Source organism: Moschus berezovskii, chromosome 4 (genome assembly GCF_049115385.1).
Source record: "Moschus berezovskii isolate FMDL1 chromosome 4, NW_MosBer_1.0, whole genome shotgun sequence".
NCBI classification, from domain to species: domain Eukaryota; kingdom Metazoa; phylum Chordata; class Mammalia; order Artiodactyla; family Moschidae; genus Moschus; species Moschus berezovskii.
Window position 1 is genome coordinate 110,332,078 of NC_142463.1, and position 16,789 is coordinate 110,348,866.

Sequence of the window (16,789 nt, forward strand, 5' to 3'; positions counted from 1 at the left end):
GGGATAATCCTGACTCAAAGATGACCTGTGAGGTGGACTAGAGGGAAAAGGGTTTACTGGCTGCCAGAGATGAGCTCAAGAGGCACAAAGGTGGTTGAGAATGACAGATGGCAGAAAGGACGCCCACGGAACAGAAGGTGGCATAGGAGCAGCTGGGGTGGGGGCTAGGGGCAAGGCGGATGAACATCCTCTGGGTAGCGAGGAAATGTGCCACATCTGTGGATCCTACAGATGCAATGATCCTCATCATACAGATGAGGAACCTGTCTCCTGGAGAGCTTAAACCATTTGCCAGAGGTCCTAGTGGCAGAGCTGGGGTTTATCTCAGGGGTGTCTGGGTTCTACCCGTGGAACCAAGTGTCTGCCAGTGAACCCTGGCTAGGCCTAAGCAACGCAGAGGTTGATGGATCCAGCAGCAGAGTGGGGACTGGCCATGCCTTGCCCCTGCCGGCCACGCCTGCCTGCCCTCTGTACTGCTCAGCTATGCTTGCTATGACTCCAGTCTCCCTTCCAGGCCTGGGGAGTCTTGTTCTCCAAGTAAGGCAAACCCACAGCTCCCACACTCCATCTGCTTCTCCCTCATCACCCACCCCACCTTGCCGTGGGGTGGGAGAGAAGAGCAGAGGAGGGGTAGCCATGCCTGGGCGCTGGGACTACCGGCTGTCCTGTCCCTCTCCCCGATGTGCCCTCAGCCCTTGGCTGGCTCCAGCTTCCCCTCCCCCGTCCAACAACACCGGAAACTCTGCTAACTCCTTCAGACAATACCCAGCATCAGGCTTACTTCCACAAATACAAGGCGAGCAGGGTGGGGCAGAGGGGCAGACAGAAGTGGGGGCTGGGGCTGCACCCACCCCGCTGGAGCTTTCCTCTACCTCCAGCACCCAGTGTCTCTGGATCGAACCTCCGCTTTCCACCTGCTCTCAAAATAGCGCTTGCTGCCCGCCTCCCCAGTTCCCCTGGCAACGAGCTTCCAGATTGGGAATTTTGTCAGGTCTCTAGAGGGATCTAGATTGGGGTTCCCTCCTCACCCTCATAAACTCAAGTTGAACAGTGAGGAGGGAGGCCCCTCAATGGTTCTGTCTGGGGTTCCCTGCCAGGTTCCATAGAGATGTAGAAGCTAAAGCTTTTGCTTCTCTGTTCCGCAGTGGGCCATCCTGCTCAAATCAGAAGGAGCTCTTTGCCATAAATCTAGGGGTGGATGGGTGGACAGGTTGGGAGCCCTCTGTATAGGCGTCTTGGGGAAGGAAGAAATCTTGGCTTGTACTTAATACAGGGCTATCCTGAAATGTGGCTGAAGGTCAGGAGTTCTAACCGTTATTCCCTCAATATACACATTGCTGCCATACCTTCTCTTCCTCACTACGTAACAGTCAGACTAGAAATTTGAGATGGATGTCCTTATCCCTAATCCTTCAGAGATTTAGAGATTTCAGCCTCCACCCAGTCAACAGAAAGGGACGGGGCAAGGGGACCCTGAAGTCCTGAACACCCAGTTCGGCCCATGAAGATCGGCAGAGCAGCTGCAAGGCTGGCAGCCTCCCATCCAGCTCCCCTATCCACTGCCCTCCCCAGACACACAACATTCCTGCTCCTTCTCCAATCAGTTCTCTGACCCTCAGCAGCTGTTCGGGGAGCTGGGGGATACCCAGTGGACGACAGCTGCAAGGAGAGCCACCCTGGCCTCCCCTCCCCCATTTCCCTCCCAGTCCTGCTCATGCCATATTCTGACCGCCACTATTCCTAGACGTAAGGAAAGGGAGAAAGGGATCAAGCATCCAGCCCTGGCATTTGGGGCTCAGAAAGAGTGAGCCTTATGGATCCAGGGCAGAAAGGACAGATAGAAGGATCAGGGTCAGGGGGCACTGAGGCAGTGACATTCAGGTCCAAAGAACTTACTTGGGCAGATGAGGGCTTCCTTGGCTGTGATGCTCTTGTTACAGGCATAGCACATGGTCATGCCTGAAACGGAGATGGTGGTGAAGAGGTGCCCATTGGTGTAGCGGGCGTCCTTGGCTTCCTTCATCTTCTCCTTTTCCCGGGTCTGCAGAAGGGGTGAGAGAGACAGGAAGTGAGGCTGGAGAATGCCAGGATGCCTGAGAAGTCCAGAGAGGCAGGCGACGGCAGAGGTGAGCGAGCAACGCCTTCCTGGGGTTGCCAGAAACACACCACTTCCTGAAGCAGAGCCTGCCACGGCGTGTCAGAGGTAGCTGTCCAGGAATGACCAGCCATCCCCAAGGGCCGAGCTGGCCCCTGACCTACCTGGCCCCTGCGGCTGGGTTGCCTCCTGTTGCCGCTCATCTCCACGGCTCTAGACCTCCGCGTCCTCACTCCACCTCCTGGCTCTAGCTCTGCTCGCCCCCAAGCTGCTGTACTCTCTTCTCTGTGCCGGGAGAAGATGCGCAGAGAGGAGGAGAGAGCAGGCAAAGCAGAAGGTGCCAGCTCACCAGCGCTTTCAAATCTATGGGAGTTAGCTCCTCTTATAACCATGACAACCGGTGGTGGAGCCGCTGTCTCCGTGGCAGTGGCAGTCACAGTGGGGGGGCAGGAGATCCCCTTATCAGATTGGCTGAAGGGGGCAGGATGCCTCCACTGCCACCCTCAACAGGAGGTCAGGATCCCAAACCTGAGAGGCCTCCACGTCTGCTCAGCCCAGGGACACAGGGCCTCTCTGCAGGAGGCAGCATGTCCCCTGCTAACCTCAGGGAGGAGGAGCCTGGTTCCAGTCTCTTCACTGGTCCTCTCTGGGATCTTCAAGAAAGGACACTTGGCCATCAAGGTCTCATTCCTGGCAGGAAGTCTCTTCTGCAGTTTAACTTTGATCCTTCTCATGCTCCCCTCCAAATCAATAGGATCTCTCCCTTCTTCCTCCTCACCGAGTTAGTCTAGGAAGTCCTTTCTGGCATCCGCCCTCCATCCCGGCTGCAGCGTCAGTTCCGCCTGCCCTGCTCTGTCGAGATGGGCACTCTCTGGGCTCGTCTGCAGAACCTCAGAAGCAGCCATTTCCCATTAGCCTTCTCATCTCCTGCTTCACCCCCCGAACCACACCTCTGCAGGTCAAGTCCTTCTCCCTGACCTCTTTTTTGTCCTTCCTCAAGGCCCCTGAGCTTTCCCTGAACCTGAGGAGATGAGAAGATGAGACACTGTGCTTTACACCCATTCCAGGACCCTCCTCAATGGTCACCTCAGATCCCTGGATTTTCCCTCCACTCTTAGAGAACTGAGAGCAGGAAGCAGAGAAAACAAGACCACTCCTTGCAAGGCTGCCCTGCCTCTCTCAGAAACCAAAGAGCGAGATCCTGATGACCGAGGGTAATGAGCCCCAAGTCAGATGATGCTGTCTGGGGCCCTGGGACAGCCAATCGAAACTCAGAGGAGAATCCGCAGTCTGGACTTGGGGGTGGGGGCCCAGTCCTGGCTCTCAGCTGAAGTCACCATAGCAGCTAGGAGGTGGGGGAGGGGAAGAGACGCACTGGCCTGGGGCGAGGGTGGAAAAGGGAAGTGTGGAGGGACAGTATGAGTCAACTGCACAGGGGCCAGAGGGCACTGGACTGTGGTGCCCGAGGGTCTCAGGGCTTCCCGGTGCCCCAGATCCCTCTCTCTCCCACCAACCCTCAGAAGTCCCAGGTGTGTCTGATGGTGAGCAGAGCCTAGCGGTCTTGAGGTCATGCCCCACCAATCACCCATTTTCCCTTTCTCCTCCCCTCCCAACCTCCTGCTTTTCCTACAGCACCCTCTCCTTCCCATCCCCTGGCCTCCCACCTCTTTCCTACCCTTGCTTCTCCTCTGCTGCCCTTGGCCTCTCCCTCCCCTCCTTCTAGGCCTTGTCAAGGAAGCTCTCCAACCTCCCTTTTTCTATTCTGGTACCCACCTATCTGGACCACTAGAAAATTCTCTTTGGTCTAACTGCCATGTGCCCAGCTCCAAATTATAGCTCTTTAGGAAATCTAATCCTCCTCTGAATAAAATGACCTTATAGAACCTGGGGCTTCCCTCATAGCTCACTCGGTAAAGAGTCTGCCTGCAATGCAGGAGAACCAGGTTCGATTCCTGGGTCGGGAAGATCCCCTGGAGAAGGAAGTGGCAATCCACTCCAGTATACTTGCCTGGGAAATCCATGGACAGAGGAGCCTGCCAGGCCACAGTCCATGGGGTCGCTAAGACAAGACTTAGTGACTCAGCCACCACCAGCACCACAGAACCTCCAAGTCCAAGTCCAAACAGCTCACCGCCCTACACTCTGCCATCTCTTCTCCTCACAAACAGAAAAGGTTGAGGAACTGTTATGTTTGAATTAAAAGTAAGCAAACAAAAAACCGTGACCATATTAAAAAGAGTAACATGGGGAGGGGAAAATTAGGGGTGTGGGATTAAGAGATACAAACTTCTGTGTATAAAATAGATAAGCAGGGAATTCCCTGGTGGTCCACTAGGACCACTGCAATTTCATTGCTGAGGGTTCAGTCCCTGGTTGGGGAACTAAAATCCACACAGCATGACCAAAAAAACCTGAAACAAACAGATAAGAAGCAAGGATGTATTGTATAGCAGAGGGAGTTACAGCCATTATGTTGTATTAACTTTAATGGAGCATACATAATCTGTAAAAAATACTAAAGCTAATATGGTAAATCAACTATATTAAAAAAAAAAGTGACATGTCTGAATCAGGGCCAACTCCATATTGGGCAGCCCTGCAGATCTGCTGTAGTGCCGCTACAACTCACCCTCTCCTCCCCGACCTCTGCCCTCTGCCTTCTACCCTCAGGCCTCCAGGAGTACTCACCTGGGACAGAGGCGGGGAAAGAGGGTGAGAGGACTGGGGCAGCCAGAGGACAGGGTCTTTTGTGGACCTTCCCTCTCTGGCTCCAGGGTCCCAGCCTCCTCCACCTCTCAACACTCACCCTCTCTCCAAGGGACCCCCTGTCTAGGTGGGCCAGCAGCGGGCAGCAGCCACAGCAGCAGCACATCCCCACACAGACACTGCCCAGCAGCGAGCGGCCCTGGCACTGCCTAGCGCTATTGTCCTGGAGGCAGTCTGCACCCTCCCCAAGGGCTCAGGCTGGTGAGGCAAGAAGGACTCAGGGCCTGCACCCCAGGGCTGCCGGCTCCAGAGTGAACGGCCGCGTGTGCCTCTCTGTCCTACTCCTTCCAAGTATTCTTACGCTCACCCCCGTTACCTGCCTGCCCACCAGCCGGCAGGACAGCCCTTCACCTCACAACCCCATCTGTCCGCCAAGAAAAGGGCCCATTGCTCCCCAATCCACAACACCCACTCACACATTCAGAGGCCCTTCCTGCTTGGTTCAGCCCTCTACTGTCCAGAGTCTAGAGTCCTGCTTTCTAACAAACCCTCACAGCAAGTCTTGCTACACAGCCTGCTGCATCTCCGCCACTGCAGCATCAAGGATGAAGTGAATAAAGCACGGGAAAGCTCCAAGCACAACGGCTGGAACATAGCAGGCACTCAACATATGTTTGCAAAGAAAGGAAGTAAAGAAGGGTGGATGGATGGCTAGACACCAAGACAAGGGGTCCTAGCAGCACCCTTACCCCTGCTCCAGGGATCCCCTCATTCTTTATCACAGCTTCAGAGCTTTCAGTTTCCCCTTCCACCTCCTCTCTCTCTCTCTCTTTGGCTGAGCCATGCACTTGCGAGATGTTAGTTCCCTGACCAGGGACTGAACCTGTGCCCTGTGCCCTGGAAGCGTGGAGTCTTAACTACTGGACCACCAGGGAATTTTGGTCTCCCCCGCTATTGTTATTCTTTCCTCCCTCCTCCCAGAACTTCACTCCTAATTCCTTTGAATTTAGGCTCAGATGGTATCCTCTGAAAGTCAGAAGAAGACTTTCCTTTCCACTGCCACCCCAGACTTTGGTCATTTGGGAGAAAGAAAGACTAGGAAAATGGCAGAGGGCATTGAGGCTGCTGGCTCAAATACATAGGCAGTCTCCCCTTCCTCTGTGCTTAGTCTCCCAGGCCGAGAGATGAGGAAAACAGTGATATACGCAAAGGCCAAGGAATGCCAAAGCCTGGACTTTGGCTTCGTGTGTTCCCAAGCGGGCAGCAGAGGATGGTGGAGCTGACCCCGACAAGTGAGAGCCTCGCCAAACAGAGCCTAAGCTCTCAGTGTCCTTGTTCCTCCATCAGGTATGTCCAAGCCAAGGCCTCTGGAGAAGTCACATGATGCTGAGAATGACCTCTGCTCCTGGGCAAGGGGCAGCAGCCTCTTCCCAAAGGTGGTACAGTCTCTGTCTAGGCCGTGCTTGGTGGCCAGAAGGTCCCTGAAAGGTTCTACTAGGTTTCAAGTCATCTGTGGCTTAGACTCTAGACAGCAGGGGTTCAGAGTCATAGGCTGCAAAGGGCCATGAGTCCTGAGGGATGGGTTCCAGGGCTGGGAAATGAGAGAGGGGGTTCCTGGCCATGGGACTGAGAAGTAGGGCTTGGGGTGGTCTCAGCCAGGCTTTGCTTCCTTTATGAGCTTCCATGGATAAGATGAAGGCAGCCAAACCGAAACATTAACACCAAAGCCAGAAACATAACACAAAAAGACATCGCTGAACACACAAAGGCACTTAATAAACGCTCGCTTGATGAATGAAGATGAGATACCGGATGGTGGGGGTGGGCACACGAGTGGAGCAGAAGAGGGCTGCGGAGGGCCATAGGGAATAAAGTTGGACTGGAGACCGTGAGACTCAGGCATCCTGAACCCCAGCCCGCCCCCCACCAGGCCACACCTGTCGGGTCAGGAGAGAAAGACAAGCAGAGATGGAGGGGGGCAGTGATGCAAACAGACGGGCATTTGTGCAGGCGAACAATAGCTGTGCCAGGACTCCCTGCCCTCCTGGCACAGGGCAGGCCGGCTGAGTTGGGAGGGGGGCAGCTGCTGCCTGCAGCCGCTCCCCTACCCTCCCCCAAAGAGACATAAACAAACCCAGAAGGGTCCAGCCAGCGCCTCTCAGCCATTTCTCCGACCAGCTCCAGGAACCATGACCAATCTGCTCCCTCTCGTTCCTAGATGATACTTCAAAGGAGAGACTGAGCTAGGAATGGAACTACTTCCTCATGTCCAGAGTGCAATGAGCCCCCTGCTTTGGCGACCATCATTCAAAACAGTGACCCAGAGCGCCTGGGGACAGGCAGACAGACACAGACACTCACACCAACACGCAGGGCAGCACATGTGCACACACGGGACTCACTCCTGCAGACCTGCCCTCCCTGACTCCAAGGTCAGGGGCTCCAGGAAGGCCAGAGGGACTGAGACTGAACCCCTCTTGAAATCCCTCGGGCAGCCCAGGCACGTTCCTCTCTAGGCGCCATCCGACCCCTGGAGTCACTCAGCCACTTCCTTAAGCATTACACTCCCTTCCCCCATCCTTGCTTCTCCCCTCCCCCTCAGCTCTTTTCCTAACCTCTAAGACCCCAAGAATCTTTTCCTATGCCTCGCAAAGCCTGTCTCTCCGGAGACACCCCAATTCTTCAACTTCCCTCCCAGACTGCCAGCACCGCCAGTTCCCTCCAGGGCTCCCCCAGCCCTTGCCTCCGGTTCCACTCCCAATCCCGCACACAAAGCCAGCCACCTCTCCAACACTCAGAACAAAGAAATAGTCTCTCTCCTCTCCCCCACCACCTCGCTCCAAAGCTGGGGTCCCTTAGATTCCAGGGGGACCCCCTAGCCATCCCTGATCCTCTGGTCCCTGCTTCCTTCTAGGGAGGAAAGGACTCTTTGTTCTGAGAGAGGAGACAGTTACAGTTTGGGGGAGGAGGCAGGTGGGAACAGAGGAGGAAAGCCAGAAAAGGGACCTCTGGGGTTTGGGGCCTATGGAGGCAAGAAGTAGAGCACAGAGAATGAGGGGGTGGAGGACTGAAGACAGCCTGGAAGAATAGAAATGGAGTGAAAAGAGAAAGGAGTCACGGGTGGTGGTGCGGGAGCTGCAGAGACTCTAGGAGTGGGAAGGAGAAAGGGGCAGGTTCCACTTAAATTTCTTCTTCTTCAAGGAAGTCCCGAGGGGGAAGGCAAGGAATGGTGGGGGGTGGGCTATCAGGACCTGCTGTGCAGCATCCCCCCAAATAGGTAGCAGGGGAAACCATCTTCCTCAAATTATCTCATTTCCAGCAGGCCCCCTCTACTTCCCACCACAGTATAAAAGGAAAGGAGACAGCTGGTGTGCTAGGGGGAGGGGGAAGAGGGGATCCAGGGTTTGTTGGCTAAGAACCAACTCCCCTCTTCTGTAACCACAGTTTTCCGGAGGTGGCCCTCCCCTTCCGACCAGCCCAAACTGACAAGCACCCTCCTCCAGTGGCCTCCCTGCCCTCTCAGATCTACCCACTCAGTCCCCCACAACCCCACCCCCAATCAGATTCCCAACAACCCCCAAACCAAGATCAGCCCCAGGACCCCAGGATGGAAAAAGTCAAGCTTCTAGATTCCCAGTCCTCCCAACGACCAAAAACAAAACAAACAAACGCAAACCCCTCATAAGGCATTAGGACCCAGTTATCTGGCTCCCCAACTCCTCCCAATAACGGAAAAGGGACCCCAGTATCTACCTTCCCAGAACTCCTGTCTATAGCCCCTCACCGGTGCCCCCACGGCTTTCCTTTTTAGGGTGGAACCAAATTTCCGTGGTTTCAAAAAACCTCTCCTCCCCCCTTGGCTCTACTCCAGAGTCTCAGCTCAAACGGTTGAAAAATAAACAGACTTTCATAGCTGGGGCCTGGCCTGGCGCAGGGTTGGGAAGAGCCTGCCTGCCACCCCGCTGTTTCACCGCACTTCAGCCGTCACTCCTCTGGACTTCTGTTTGTCTGAGGCCCTACCCAAACCCCCAGTTGCTTTCCTGTTAGCAGAATCTTATCCCAGGCCCCCCTAAAGGAAAGTTCCAGGACAGAATCTCTCCCAACTTGGTCTCCAGAAAGGTGGCCAGGCTAGGAGCTAGGAGGGAAGTTGGGGAAAAGGGTTCCATCATCTTTTAGGGCTCTGAAGGAGTGCTGCCCCGATGCCTGAAGACAGTGATAGTGATCAGCATAGGCTGCCTGCCAGGGCGGAACACTGGGATTGGAAAGAGGCCAGAGATTAAACCAGCTATGGACTGGGTCTTGGCCTTTCCAATAATGGGTACAGTGTGGCTGCCTCAGGCAGCTGGGAGGTGCTGTCTGCATGCACCACCTTCCTCCCAGCTCTCACTTATTCACAGACAAGTCAGCTTCATCATTTCCTGGGGGCTGAGGTGTGGAGAGGTCACAGTCTTTGGCAGTGGGCCTGGGCACAAAGGCAGAAAAAAAGGATACTTGGAAAGGAGCGGCCAAGAGCTCCAGACAGGGTTGGGGGACTAGGCTAATTACATATCCAGACTCTAGAAATGACAGAACAGCCCCAAGATGAAGAGATAGGTAAGAGCAGAGGTGGGGAGGAGGGAGGAGGGCTCAGTGCCAAGTGGGTCAGCCTAAAGGTTTCAGGTTATTTCAGGAAGCTGGTGGGGCAAAAAGGGATGGGGGACCCTGATGTTTCAGGAACTGGGGTGCCCAGGAACCTTCCCAAGAACGGAAGAAAGGATCCTAGCTACACAAAGACCTCTGCTCCCTTCACCTGAGGGTGATGGCTTGGGGGGAAGTAAGCTGTCCCTAAGCTGTCCGGACCCCAGTCACCCGCCCACCGGCGGGGAGAACTGAATCACAGCTGGAAAGTCCATCTGCGAGGAGAGGAGGAGCTGACTTTTGTCTTGCACGGGTGGTGATGCGGGTGGTGTTGGTGGTGGGAGGAAGCTGGGAAACCACCCCCTCCCACCCCTCGGCCGGATGGCGGGGACAAAGAGGGAACGACGGAGCCAGCGACTGCAGGGGGGCGGGGGGTATACAGAGAGCAACCTGGTGGGACCCTGGGAGAGGGGGTCCCCGAGAACCTTCACCGCGCCCACCCCCGCGACACACACCCCTCCCTGTTCCCGCTCCGTCCCTTACCGGAGCAACTTTCTTTCACGCGGCCCAAAACACCGAGTCCCGCCGGATCGGAAGCAGCCCAACCCCAGGTCCGCTCTCTCCTGGGATCGCAGCGGAGGATCAGCCCAGAGCCCGAGGCGCGGGTCGCGTCGACGGCTCCCCCAGCCCCCTCCCCACTCGCTCGCAGTCCCCACCCACCGCGTCCCGCCGCTCTCCGGGCCATCGCTCCGCCCGATTTTGGCGCCCAGAAGGCGGGCGGGGAGACCCGGGAGCGCCGCGCGGGTGCCGGGGCTCGAAGGGCACCCCAAGGACCGCGAGCGGCAGGGACAGGGGTTTCAGGGCCCACCTTGCTGGCCAGCTCTTTGCTCCGGTCGATGCGCGCCCGTGTGAGGGATTCGATCCGAGACATAATCCGATGGAGGGGCGCCCGGGAGGATGCGGCGCGGACCCAGGCGTCCGGCTGCTGCGGGGGGACGGCGGGGGAGGGGTCTGCCCCGCACGCGTCCGTCTGGGGGACAGGAAGCCTGACTCCCCTCGCCCGGCACCCGGCGCCAGTTCCTCAAACCCGAGTCTCCACCCCCGCCCGGGCTCAGGAAGGGGGAGGCGGGGCGGCGGGAGGGCGGAGTGCCGCGCGGACGGGACGCCGCGGTCAGCGGAGGGGCGGCTCGCGCGAGCACGCGGGGCCGTGCACTGGCCGTCCAGCGCCGGCGTGTGCGTGTGTGGGGGTGCGGGGGTGTCTCTAACCCCAGACGCCGCCTCGGCTGCAGTTTTCTTAAAACCCTCGCTGGCCCGCCCCGTAGCCCTCACCCCACCTTCATCTTCCCCTTCCCCTTCTCCTCCCCCAAAGCAGCCCATCAGTCTAGAAAGACCCGCGGGCCGGAGGATTCCAGCCCTTCCCAGCTCTCCAGGGAACCCGGACCAGTTCCTTCCTGGCCTTCGGGGGCCCATTAAAGCAGGCCAGAGCCGCCCGACCCCTTTTACGATGGGGCAGGGGTGGGGAGAGGGCGGAGAAATCAAAGGGGAACTAAAGGCTAGGTTTTAGTTCTTTACAGGGCCTGGAGGAAGAATCCGAGAGGGGAGAGCCCTTCCCCAAGCCCCCAGCCTCTTTGGGGCCTTCCAGGCCGGCATTCTGCCCACCCCCTTCCCTCCTGCTTCTGCCTCCACCGACGGCTGGGGCCAGGGGGTGTGGGACCAAGACGCTGAAGAAGCCCTTCCTTGTGTCTAACCCCAGTTCTCTCTGTTGCAAGTTAGACCAGAACTTGCAAGTTAGAACCAGAAGCCCAGCAGCCGGCCTGCCCCACTGGAGAATGGCCAGTGTCTCCACGAGGAGGAGCGGTGGAGTGGGACATGCTTTCTGGAAACTCTGCCCCAGCCTAAGGCAACCTCCACCTTTTGGGGGAAACGCCTCCTCCCCTAGAATTATAATCATTCACATTGCCCTTCATTTCTACCTCTCAGGACCTCCGTGTCTCTGGAGCAACCAAAAGCACAGAGAGTCCTGGAACAGAGCATCTTAAGTTTGTAGGGTCCTGCCTGACTCTGGTCCCCAAAGGTGTGGAGGAAGAAGGGGAGGAGAGGAGGCCCAACCCAGACCCAGCAGCTCCCTGCAGGGCTTCAGCAGCAGGGCCTGGCTGCAGGTTTCAAGCCCAGCTCAGCACTCTTGTAGGTGCCAATTTTAGCCTCTGCCACTATTTTGGGCTCCACTGCCTCACCACTGGCTGAGCTCCTTGGGCTCCTCACCCCCACGCTGCTCGTCTGACTTCCCCTCCTGCCTAGCAACTCTTTCACCTCCTTCTTCACCCATTCCCCTGTTTAGGATCCTTATATAGCAAAGATCAGGGAAAAAAGGAGAGAAAACAACCCTGCCCAGTTCTAGGCTGGATGGAAACTAGAAGGCAGAAAGCACTTCCCAGGGCCATCAGGGAGGCTGACTTCTCCAGGCTTGCACCTGCAGGGGAGACCTACAGGAAGGCCCTAGGAACTCCCCCAAAAGCAGCGGTCTAGAAGCTCCTAGACCCATTACCCAGACTTACCTCCCCCCAGTGGGCGGCCTGGGCTGAGGAATGTACTAAATTTAAAAACAGACTGCCAGAAGCCAGAATCCTAGCCGCAAGGCTCCGCCCACTGGGGGCCCAGAGACAAGGGGTAGGCTGAGACCTCGGCTTTTCTCCCAGGCCTGGGGTAGGAGGGTGTTGCAAGCTAAGGATGGAATCTTAAAGGGCCAAACTCCAGTCTGGATATGCAGTAAACCCAGGACCTGAATCCCAGAGTTAGTTATGTGAGGGATCTCAGTCCCCAAACTCAACTTAGAAGGTCTCTATATGACAGAAGAGGACCTAATCTCATAACCCTCTTCTGTTTCCCCTCCCAATCTTCAATAAACTTTCCATCCATTTGCTCTTTGTTACCTTCCCTTTTACCGTAACTTCCTCTTCTTCCTCTTAAGAGGTGAATAGTAAGAAGGGGACTCAGGGAGTGGGTAAAGGGAATCAGTCTACCTTTAAGAACACCTGTGCTTTTAGCGAGCTAGGCCTGCAGCTTGACTTAATTTCCACTTTCTGTATCCTCTGGAATAGTGAACCCTTTTCCTTTTGCTTTGGCATCCCCTGACCTTTCTTCCAAACCATTTTCATCCCAGTCCCTGCTCCTTCTATCCAGTGATGCCTCCCAGATTTTCTGAAATTATTATTTTAGATACACAAAAACAAAAACCAATATTAATTTCTGCCAGAATCTAAAAGTAACCACCCCTTCTTTAGCTTATTTAACTTGACAGAGAAGTGCCTGCGTGCTCAGTCGTGTCCAACTCTTTGTGACCCCATCAATTGTAGCCTGACAGGCTCTTCTGTCCATGGGATTCTCCAGGCAAGAATACTGGAGTGGGTTGCCATTTCCTTCTCCAGGGGATCTTCCCAACCCAGGGATTGAACCCATGTCTCTTGTGTCTCTTATGTCTCCTGCATCGGCAGGCAGGTTCTTTACCACTAACACCACCTTGGACACCCTAACTTGACAGATAAGTCCCCCACATTTCAGGGGTAGGGAGGCCATCCCAGAGAAGAACCTGGTTGCAGGGTCTTGTCCATTAGATGAGCAGAGAAAGCCACAGAGATACTTGGGCCCAAGTCCTCTGGTGCCCAAGAGGTTTGTTTTTCTTCTTATTACTTTGGACCTTGTGTATTGTGGAGGGGATGATTAAGGCATTATTGACTCCAATGGCCATCCATCAGAAATGGTGGAAGAAGGGGATTTCCCTGGTGGTCCAATGGCTAAGACTTCTTGCTCCCAGTGCAGGGGGCCCGGGTTCAGTCCCTGGTTGGGGAACTAGATCCCACATGCCACAGTGGGGAGTTCAAATGCCACAATTAAAAGATCCTGCATGCCGCAACTAAGACCAGCCAAGTACATAAATATTTAAAAAAGGAGAAATGGTGGAAGAAGTAAAGAGAGGAAATAAACTGTTCTATAGGTTTACTGACAGAGGCAGAGGCAACAGTATATAGTCCAAGTCCTAGGTTCATAATACAGCAACACCTCTTACTAACTGTGGGGTCTTGGGTAAGTGGCTTAGCCTCTAAGTTATCTTGCCATAAAATGGAAATTAAAATACTTATCTTTGCCAGAGTGTTATAAGAATTAAATGAGATGAGGATTTCCCTGGTGGGGCAGTGGATAAGAATCCGCCTGCCAGTGTAGGGGACACGGGTTCCATTCCTGGTCCAGGAATATCCCATATGCCTCTGAGCAACTAAGCCCATGCCCCTGTGCCACAACTACTGAAATCCGAGCACCCTAGAACCAGCGAGTCACAACTGCTGAGCCTGTGCGCCTAGAGCCTGTGCTCCACAAGAGAAGGCACCGCTTGCCAAGCCCATGTACCACAACGAGAGAGTAGCCCCCACTCTTCGCAACTGGAAAAAGCCCACACGTAGCAGTGAAGACGCAGTGCAGTCAAAAAGGAATTTTTTAAAAAAATTAGAGGAGATGAGCTCTGTAAAAGGGTTGTTGTCAACTCTACATTGCTTGTCAAGTAAGAAGAAATAAGCTACTTCCTTCTTTCAGTGCTTGACTGAGCTTCTCTCCAGCCACACCTCTGGTGTTTACCTGCTTATGGCCCCTATCCTGAGCTAGGAGGAGGGGAAAGGAAGAGATTTAGTGACTCAAGAACACATGTTCATGGGGCTGGGAGCAAGATGAACCGAGAGATGACAAAGAGGGAAGCAGGTAGACAGGACCAGAGCCCTGGTGAGGGAAGGCGACGGGGACAATGTCCTGATGCTGCTGGTCTGGGCTGTCTCTGCCCACTTTCCCCTTCATCCCCTCACCACACTGGCAGGCCAAGGGTGGGCAAATGCAAACCAACTGGGATCCAGGCGGCCCCTGGGCAGCATCGACTTCCCCTCTCATTCACATTGCAGGAAAAGAGGGTGATTCTGCCATCAGACTCTCCTACCCTGCACTGAGAGCCTGCAGGGTGAGGGGCCCCAGACCCAAGGTCTCAGTGTTGGCTTTGTTCCCTGGAGAGCTCTGCTCCCCACCAAGAGGCAAGAAGGAGCCTCCGTGTGCCCAGCTTGCCCTGGTCTCAGACTGTCTGATCTCAGGCTTCAGCTTCTCACTACAGCCTTCGGTGAGAAGGTGCTAAGAACCTGGTTTCATTTCTGCCCTCCCTGCCCACCCAGAGGAAGGAGAATCCTGGCTAAAAGACTGACAGAGAAGAGGGCCCAGGCACTGTGGGCAGGTGAGAACCTTACTGGGTAAGAAACCTGTGTTGTTTCCAGGTGAACCTGCTGATGTCTCGTCTGGGGTTTCTCTCAATGTTCAGAAGCTACCCCGGTGGGAAAATACATGCATACTTGGGTAAGGCAGGAGAAGAAAAGGGGGATGGCTCATTCTGCCAGTAAATGAAGAAAGTAGAAATGAATTCAAGCAGTAGGCAGAGCTCCCAGTTTCACCAGAGCCTGAGGATTGGTAATAAGGAAGACAGCAATGTGCCTTCATCTTCCTGGGGTCAGAATTGCACACAGCCTCACGTGTGTGCTGTGTGTGTGCTTCCATAATCATACACTCCTGGCTTCCACTCTGCCTGTGGTCTAATTTCAAGTCCTTCAGCTGCTATATCCACCCATAAAGTTATGAGTGTAAAAGCACTTTGCAAACCCTAATACTCTCTGAAGAAGTAAAAAGTATTGCTGTAATTATTGTCATCATTATGTCCAATGGCTAAGATTTCTGCTGCCCACCTCTTAGCTATGTGGGGCCTAAAGAGAGGAGGGCTAGGGCACTCCTTAGCTTCCGAGGTTCCTGACCCTTTTCTTCCAGCTGTCTACAGCTGGCTGCTAAGCTAGAGGCATGGGGAAAGCAGAGGAAAGGAGATTTACTGGGACATAGGGAGGGAGCCTGAGAGACATAATGTGTTCCTTAAAACTTGAACCACTGCCCTGTGTCTCTGTCTACTGGGGGAAGCTGGGGAGGGGGGCAGATGGTGAGGTGGAGAGGAAGGGAACTGGGGAGGGCAGTGGATCCCAGCTTCCCGCTCCCCTGACTCCTACCTTGGCCTTTCCGGTCATGCCCAAGATGAAGCTGAGTGTCCGTCGCAGGGAGGAGCCTGCCCAGGTACCTGAGCTCCCTTCCAGTTGGCTACAGCTGCAGAGAGAAAAAGAACAGGTGACGAGATGGAGCTTGAGCTGGAAAAGAACAAGATACTCCCAGAGATATGGTGGATGAAGGTGCCATGACCAGGGGAGAGGAAATGGAGATACAGGTGGAAGACTGAGAGAAGGATGGGGACAAGGGAAGGAGGACTAAAAAGAAGAGGCTCCCCCCCGACCTCCTGGGATTTTCTGGCTATGGTCACTGCAGTTTCCCAGGCCCCTCTATATATGAGGGAAACTCCAGGCTCCTCCCAGATAAATACAGGCTCCCCCCTCCTCCCTAATCCAGGACCAATCTCTTTCATACCGCTTCCCAACGGAAATGATATGGGGTGTGGTGGGCTCTCCAAGAGGACGTTTTTCCCCCACAAAACAAGAGCCCTGTGTACGACCCTCTCTGCTGTGTGGAAAGGGCCTCTGGGCCTACCGCCAATAAGGACTGAATTTCCTGGGATTTCATCAGCCCCATCCCATGAGCTAATCCCAAACCCAGAGCCAGGAGGATGTGTCAGCTAGAGATTTTCAGGACCACAAATCAGAGCTTGATATCTTAAAGGGCCCATTCCCAGCTCACACACCCACACTGTCTCAGAGGGCTGACCCACTCTAATCAGGCTTTGGCTGCAGGAGCCAAACAAACAGGTGCTGATTTGGCATGCTTATTTACATAGATACTGAAAGCTCCCAGCCTCCACCTCGATCCTTGAACTACATGCCTTCAGCCCCTGCTCTCTCCCCTAGGGGTTCAACTGCCCATGCCCACCTCTTCTTAGGGCCACTCCCCATTGGTCCTTGGTCACAGTCTCTCCCTAAGATAGTAGAGCAGCCAATCTTCTGACCCTGACAACAGCCATCAACCTCCACTCTCTTATTCAACAGACACCCTGGGGTCTAGATACTCCTTTTCTTTCCCTAATTTCTTCCTCATCCCATGGAGCTACCGGGAACCTTCTTTGTCTTCCCTGCCCAATGAGAAGAAGGGGAACTCTTTGCAGTTCAGGGAGAAGGATATTTGGAGGTCTTTGATCAAAAAACGTTAAGGGGAGCAATGTTGCAGAGACCCTTGAGGCTACAAAATTCCTGGCCCAGTCCCATTGCCTCTCCCATCCAGGCCTTTGAGAGGCTCTGAATCCCCCAAACTTACCTTTGGCTGAGGTCAGCAGCAGAAGTCTGGGACAAATTCCCTGCCAACACAAAA

The 16,789-nt window shown here is 54.9% G+C and overlaps 1 protein-coding gene across 6 annotated transcripts in view; it reads right to left on the reverse strand.

The window, feature by feature from the left end:
* The window catches only part of ARHGEF2 (Rho/Rac guanine nucleotide exchange factor 2), a 52,015-nt gene that overhangs the window by 13,732 nt on the left and 21,494 nt on the right, over positions 1-16,789 (reverse strand). For 3 of the 6 annotated variants that reach the window (XM_055401583.2, XM_088835864.1, XM_055401587.2), the window contains 3 exons: positions 16,736-16,775; positions 15,490-15,583; positions 1,897-2,041 (listed from right to left, as the gene is read on the reverse strand). In XM_055401583.2, coding sequence (XP_055257558.1) covers positions 1,897-2,041; positions 15,490-15,583; positions 16,736-16,775 — 279 coding nt within the window. Of the gene's footprint in view, positions 1-1,896; positions 2,042-2,259; positions 3,744-9,961; positions 10,048-10,286; positions 10,659-15,489; positions 15,584-16,735; positions 16,776-16,789 lie in introns of those variants that run through there. The other 3 variants (XM_055401588.2, XM_055401590.2, XM_055401585.2) reach the window with 3 other exon arrangements.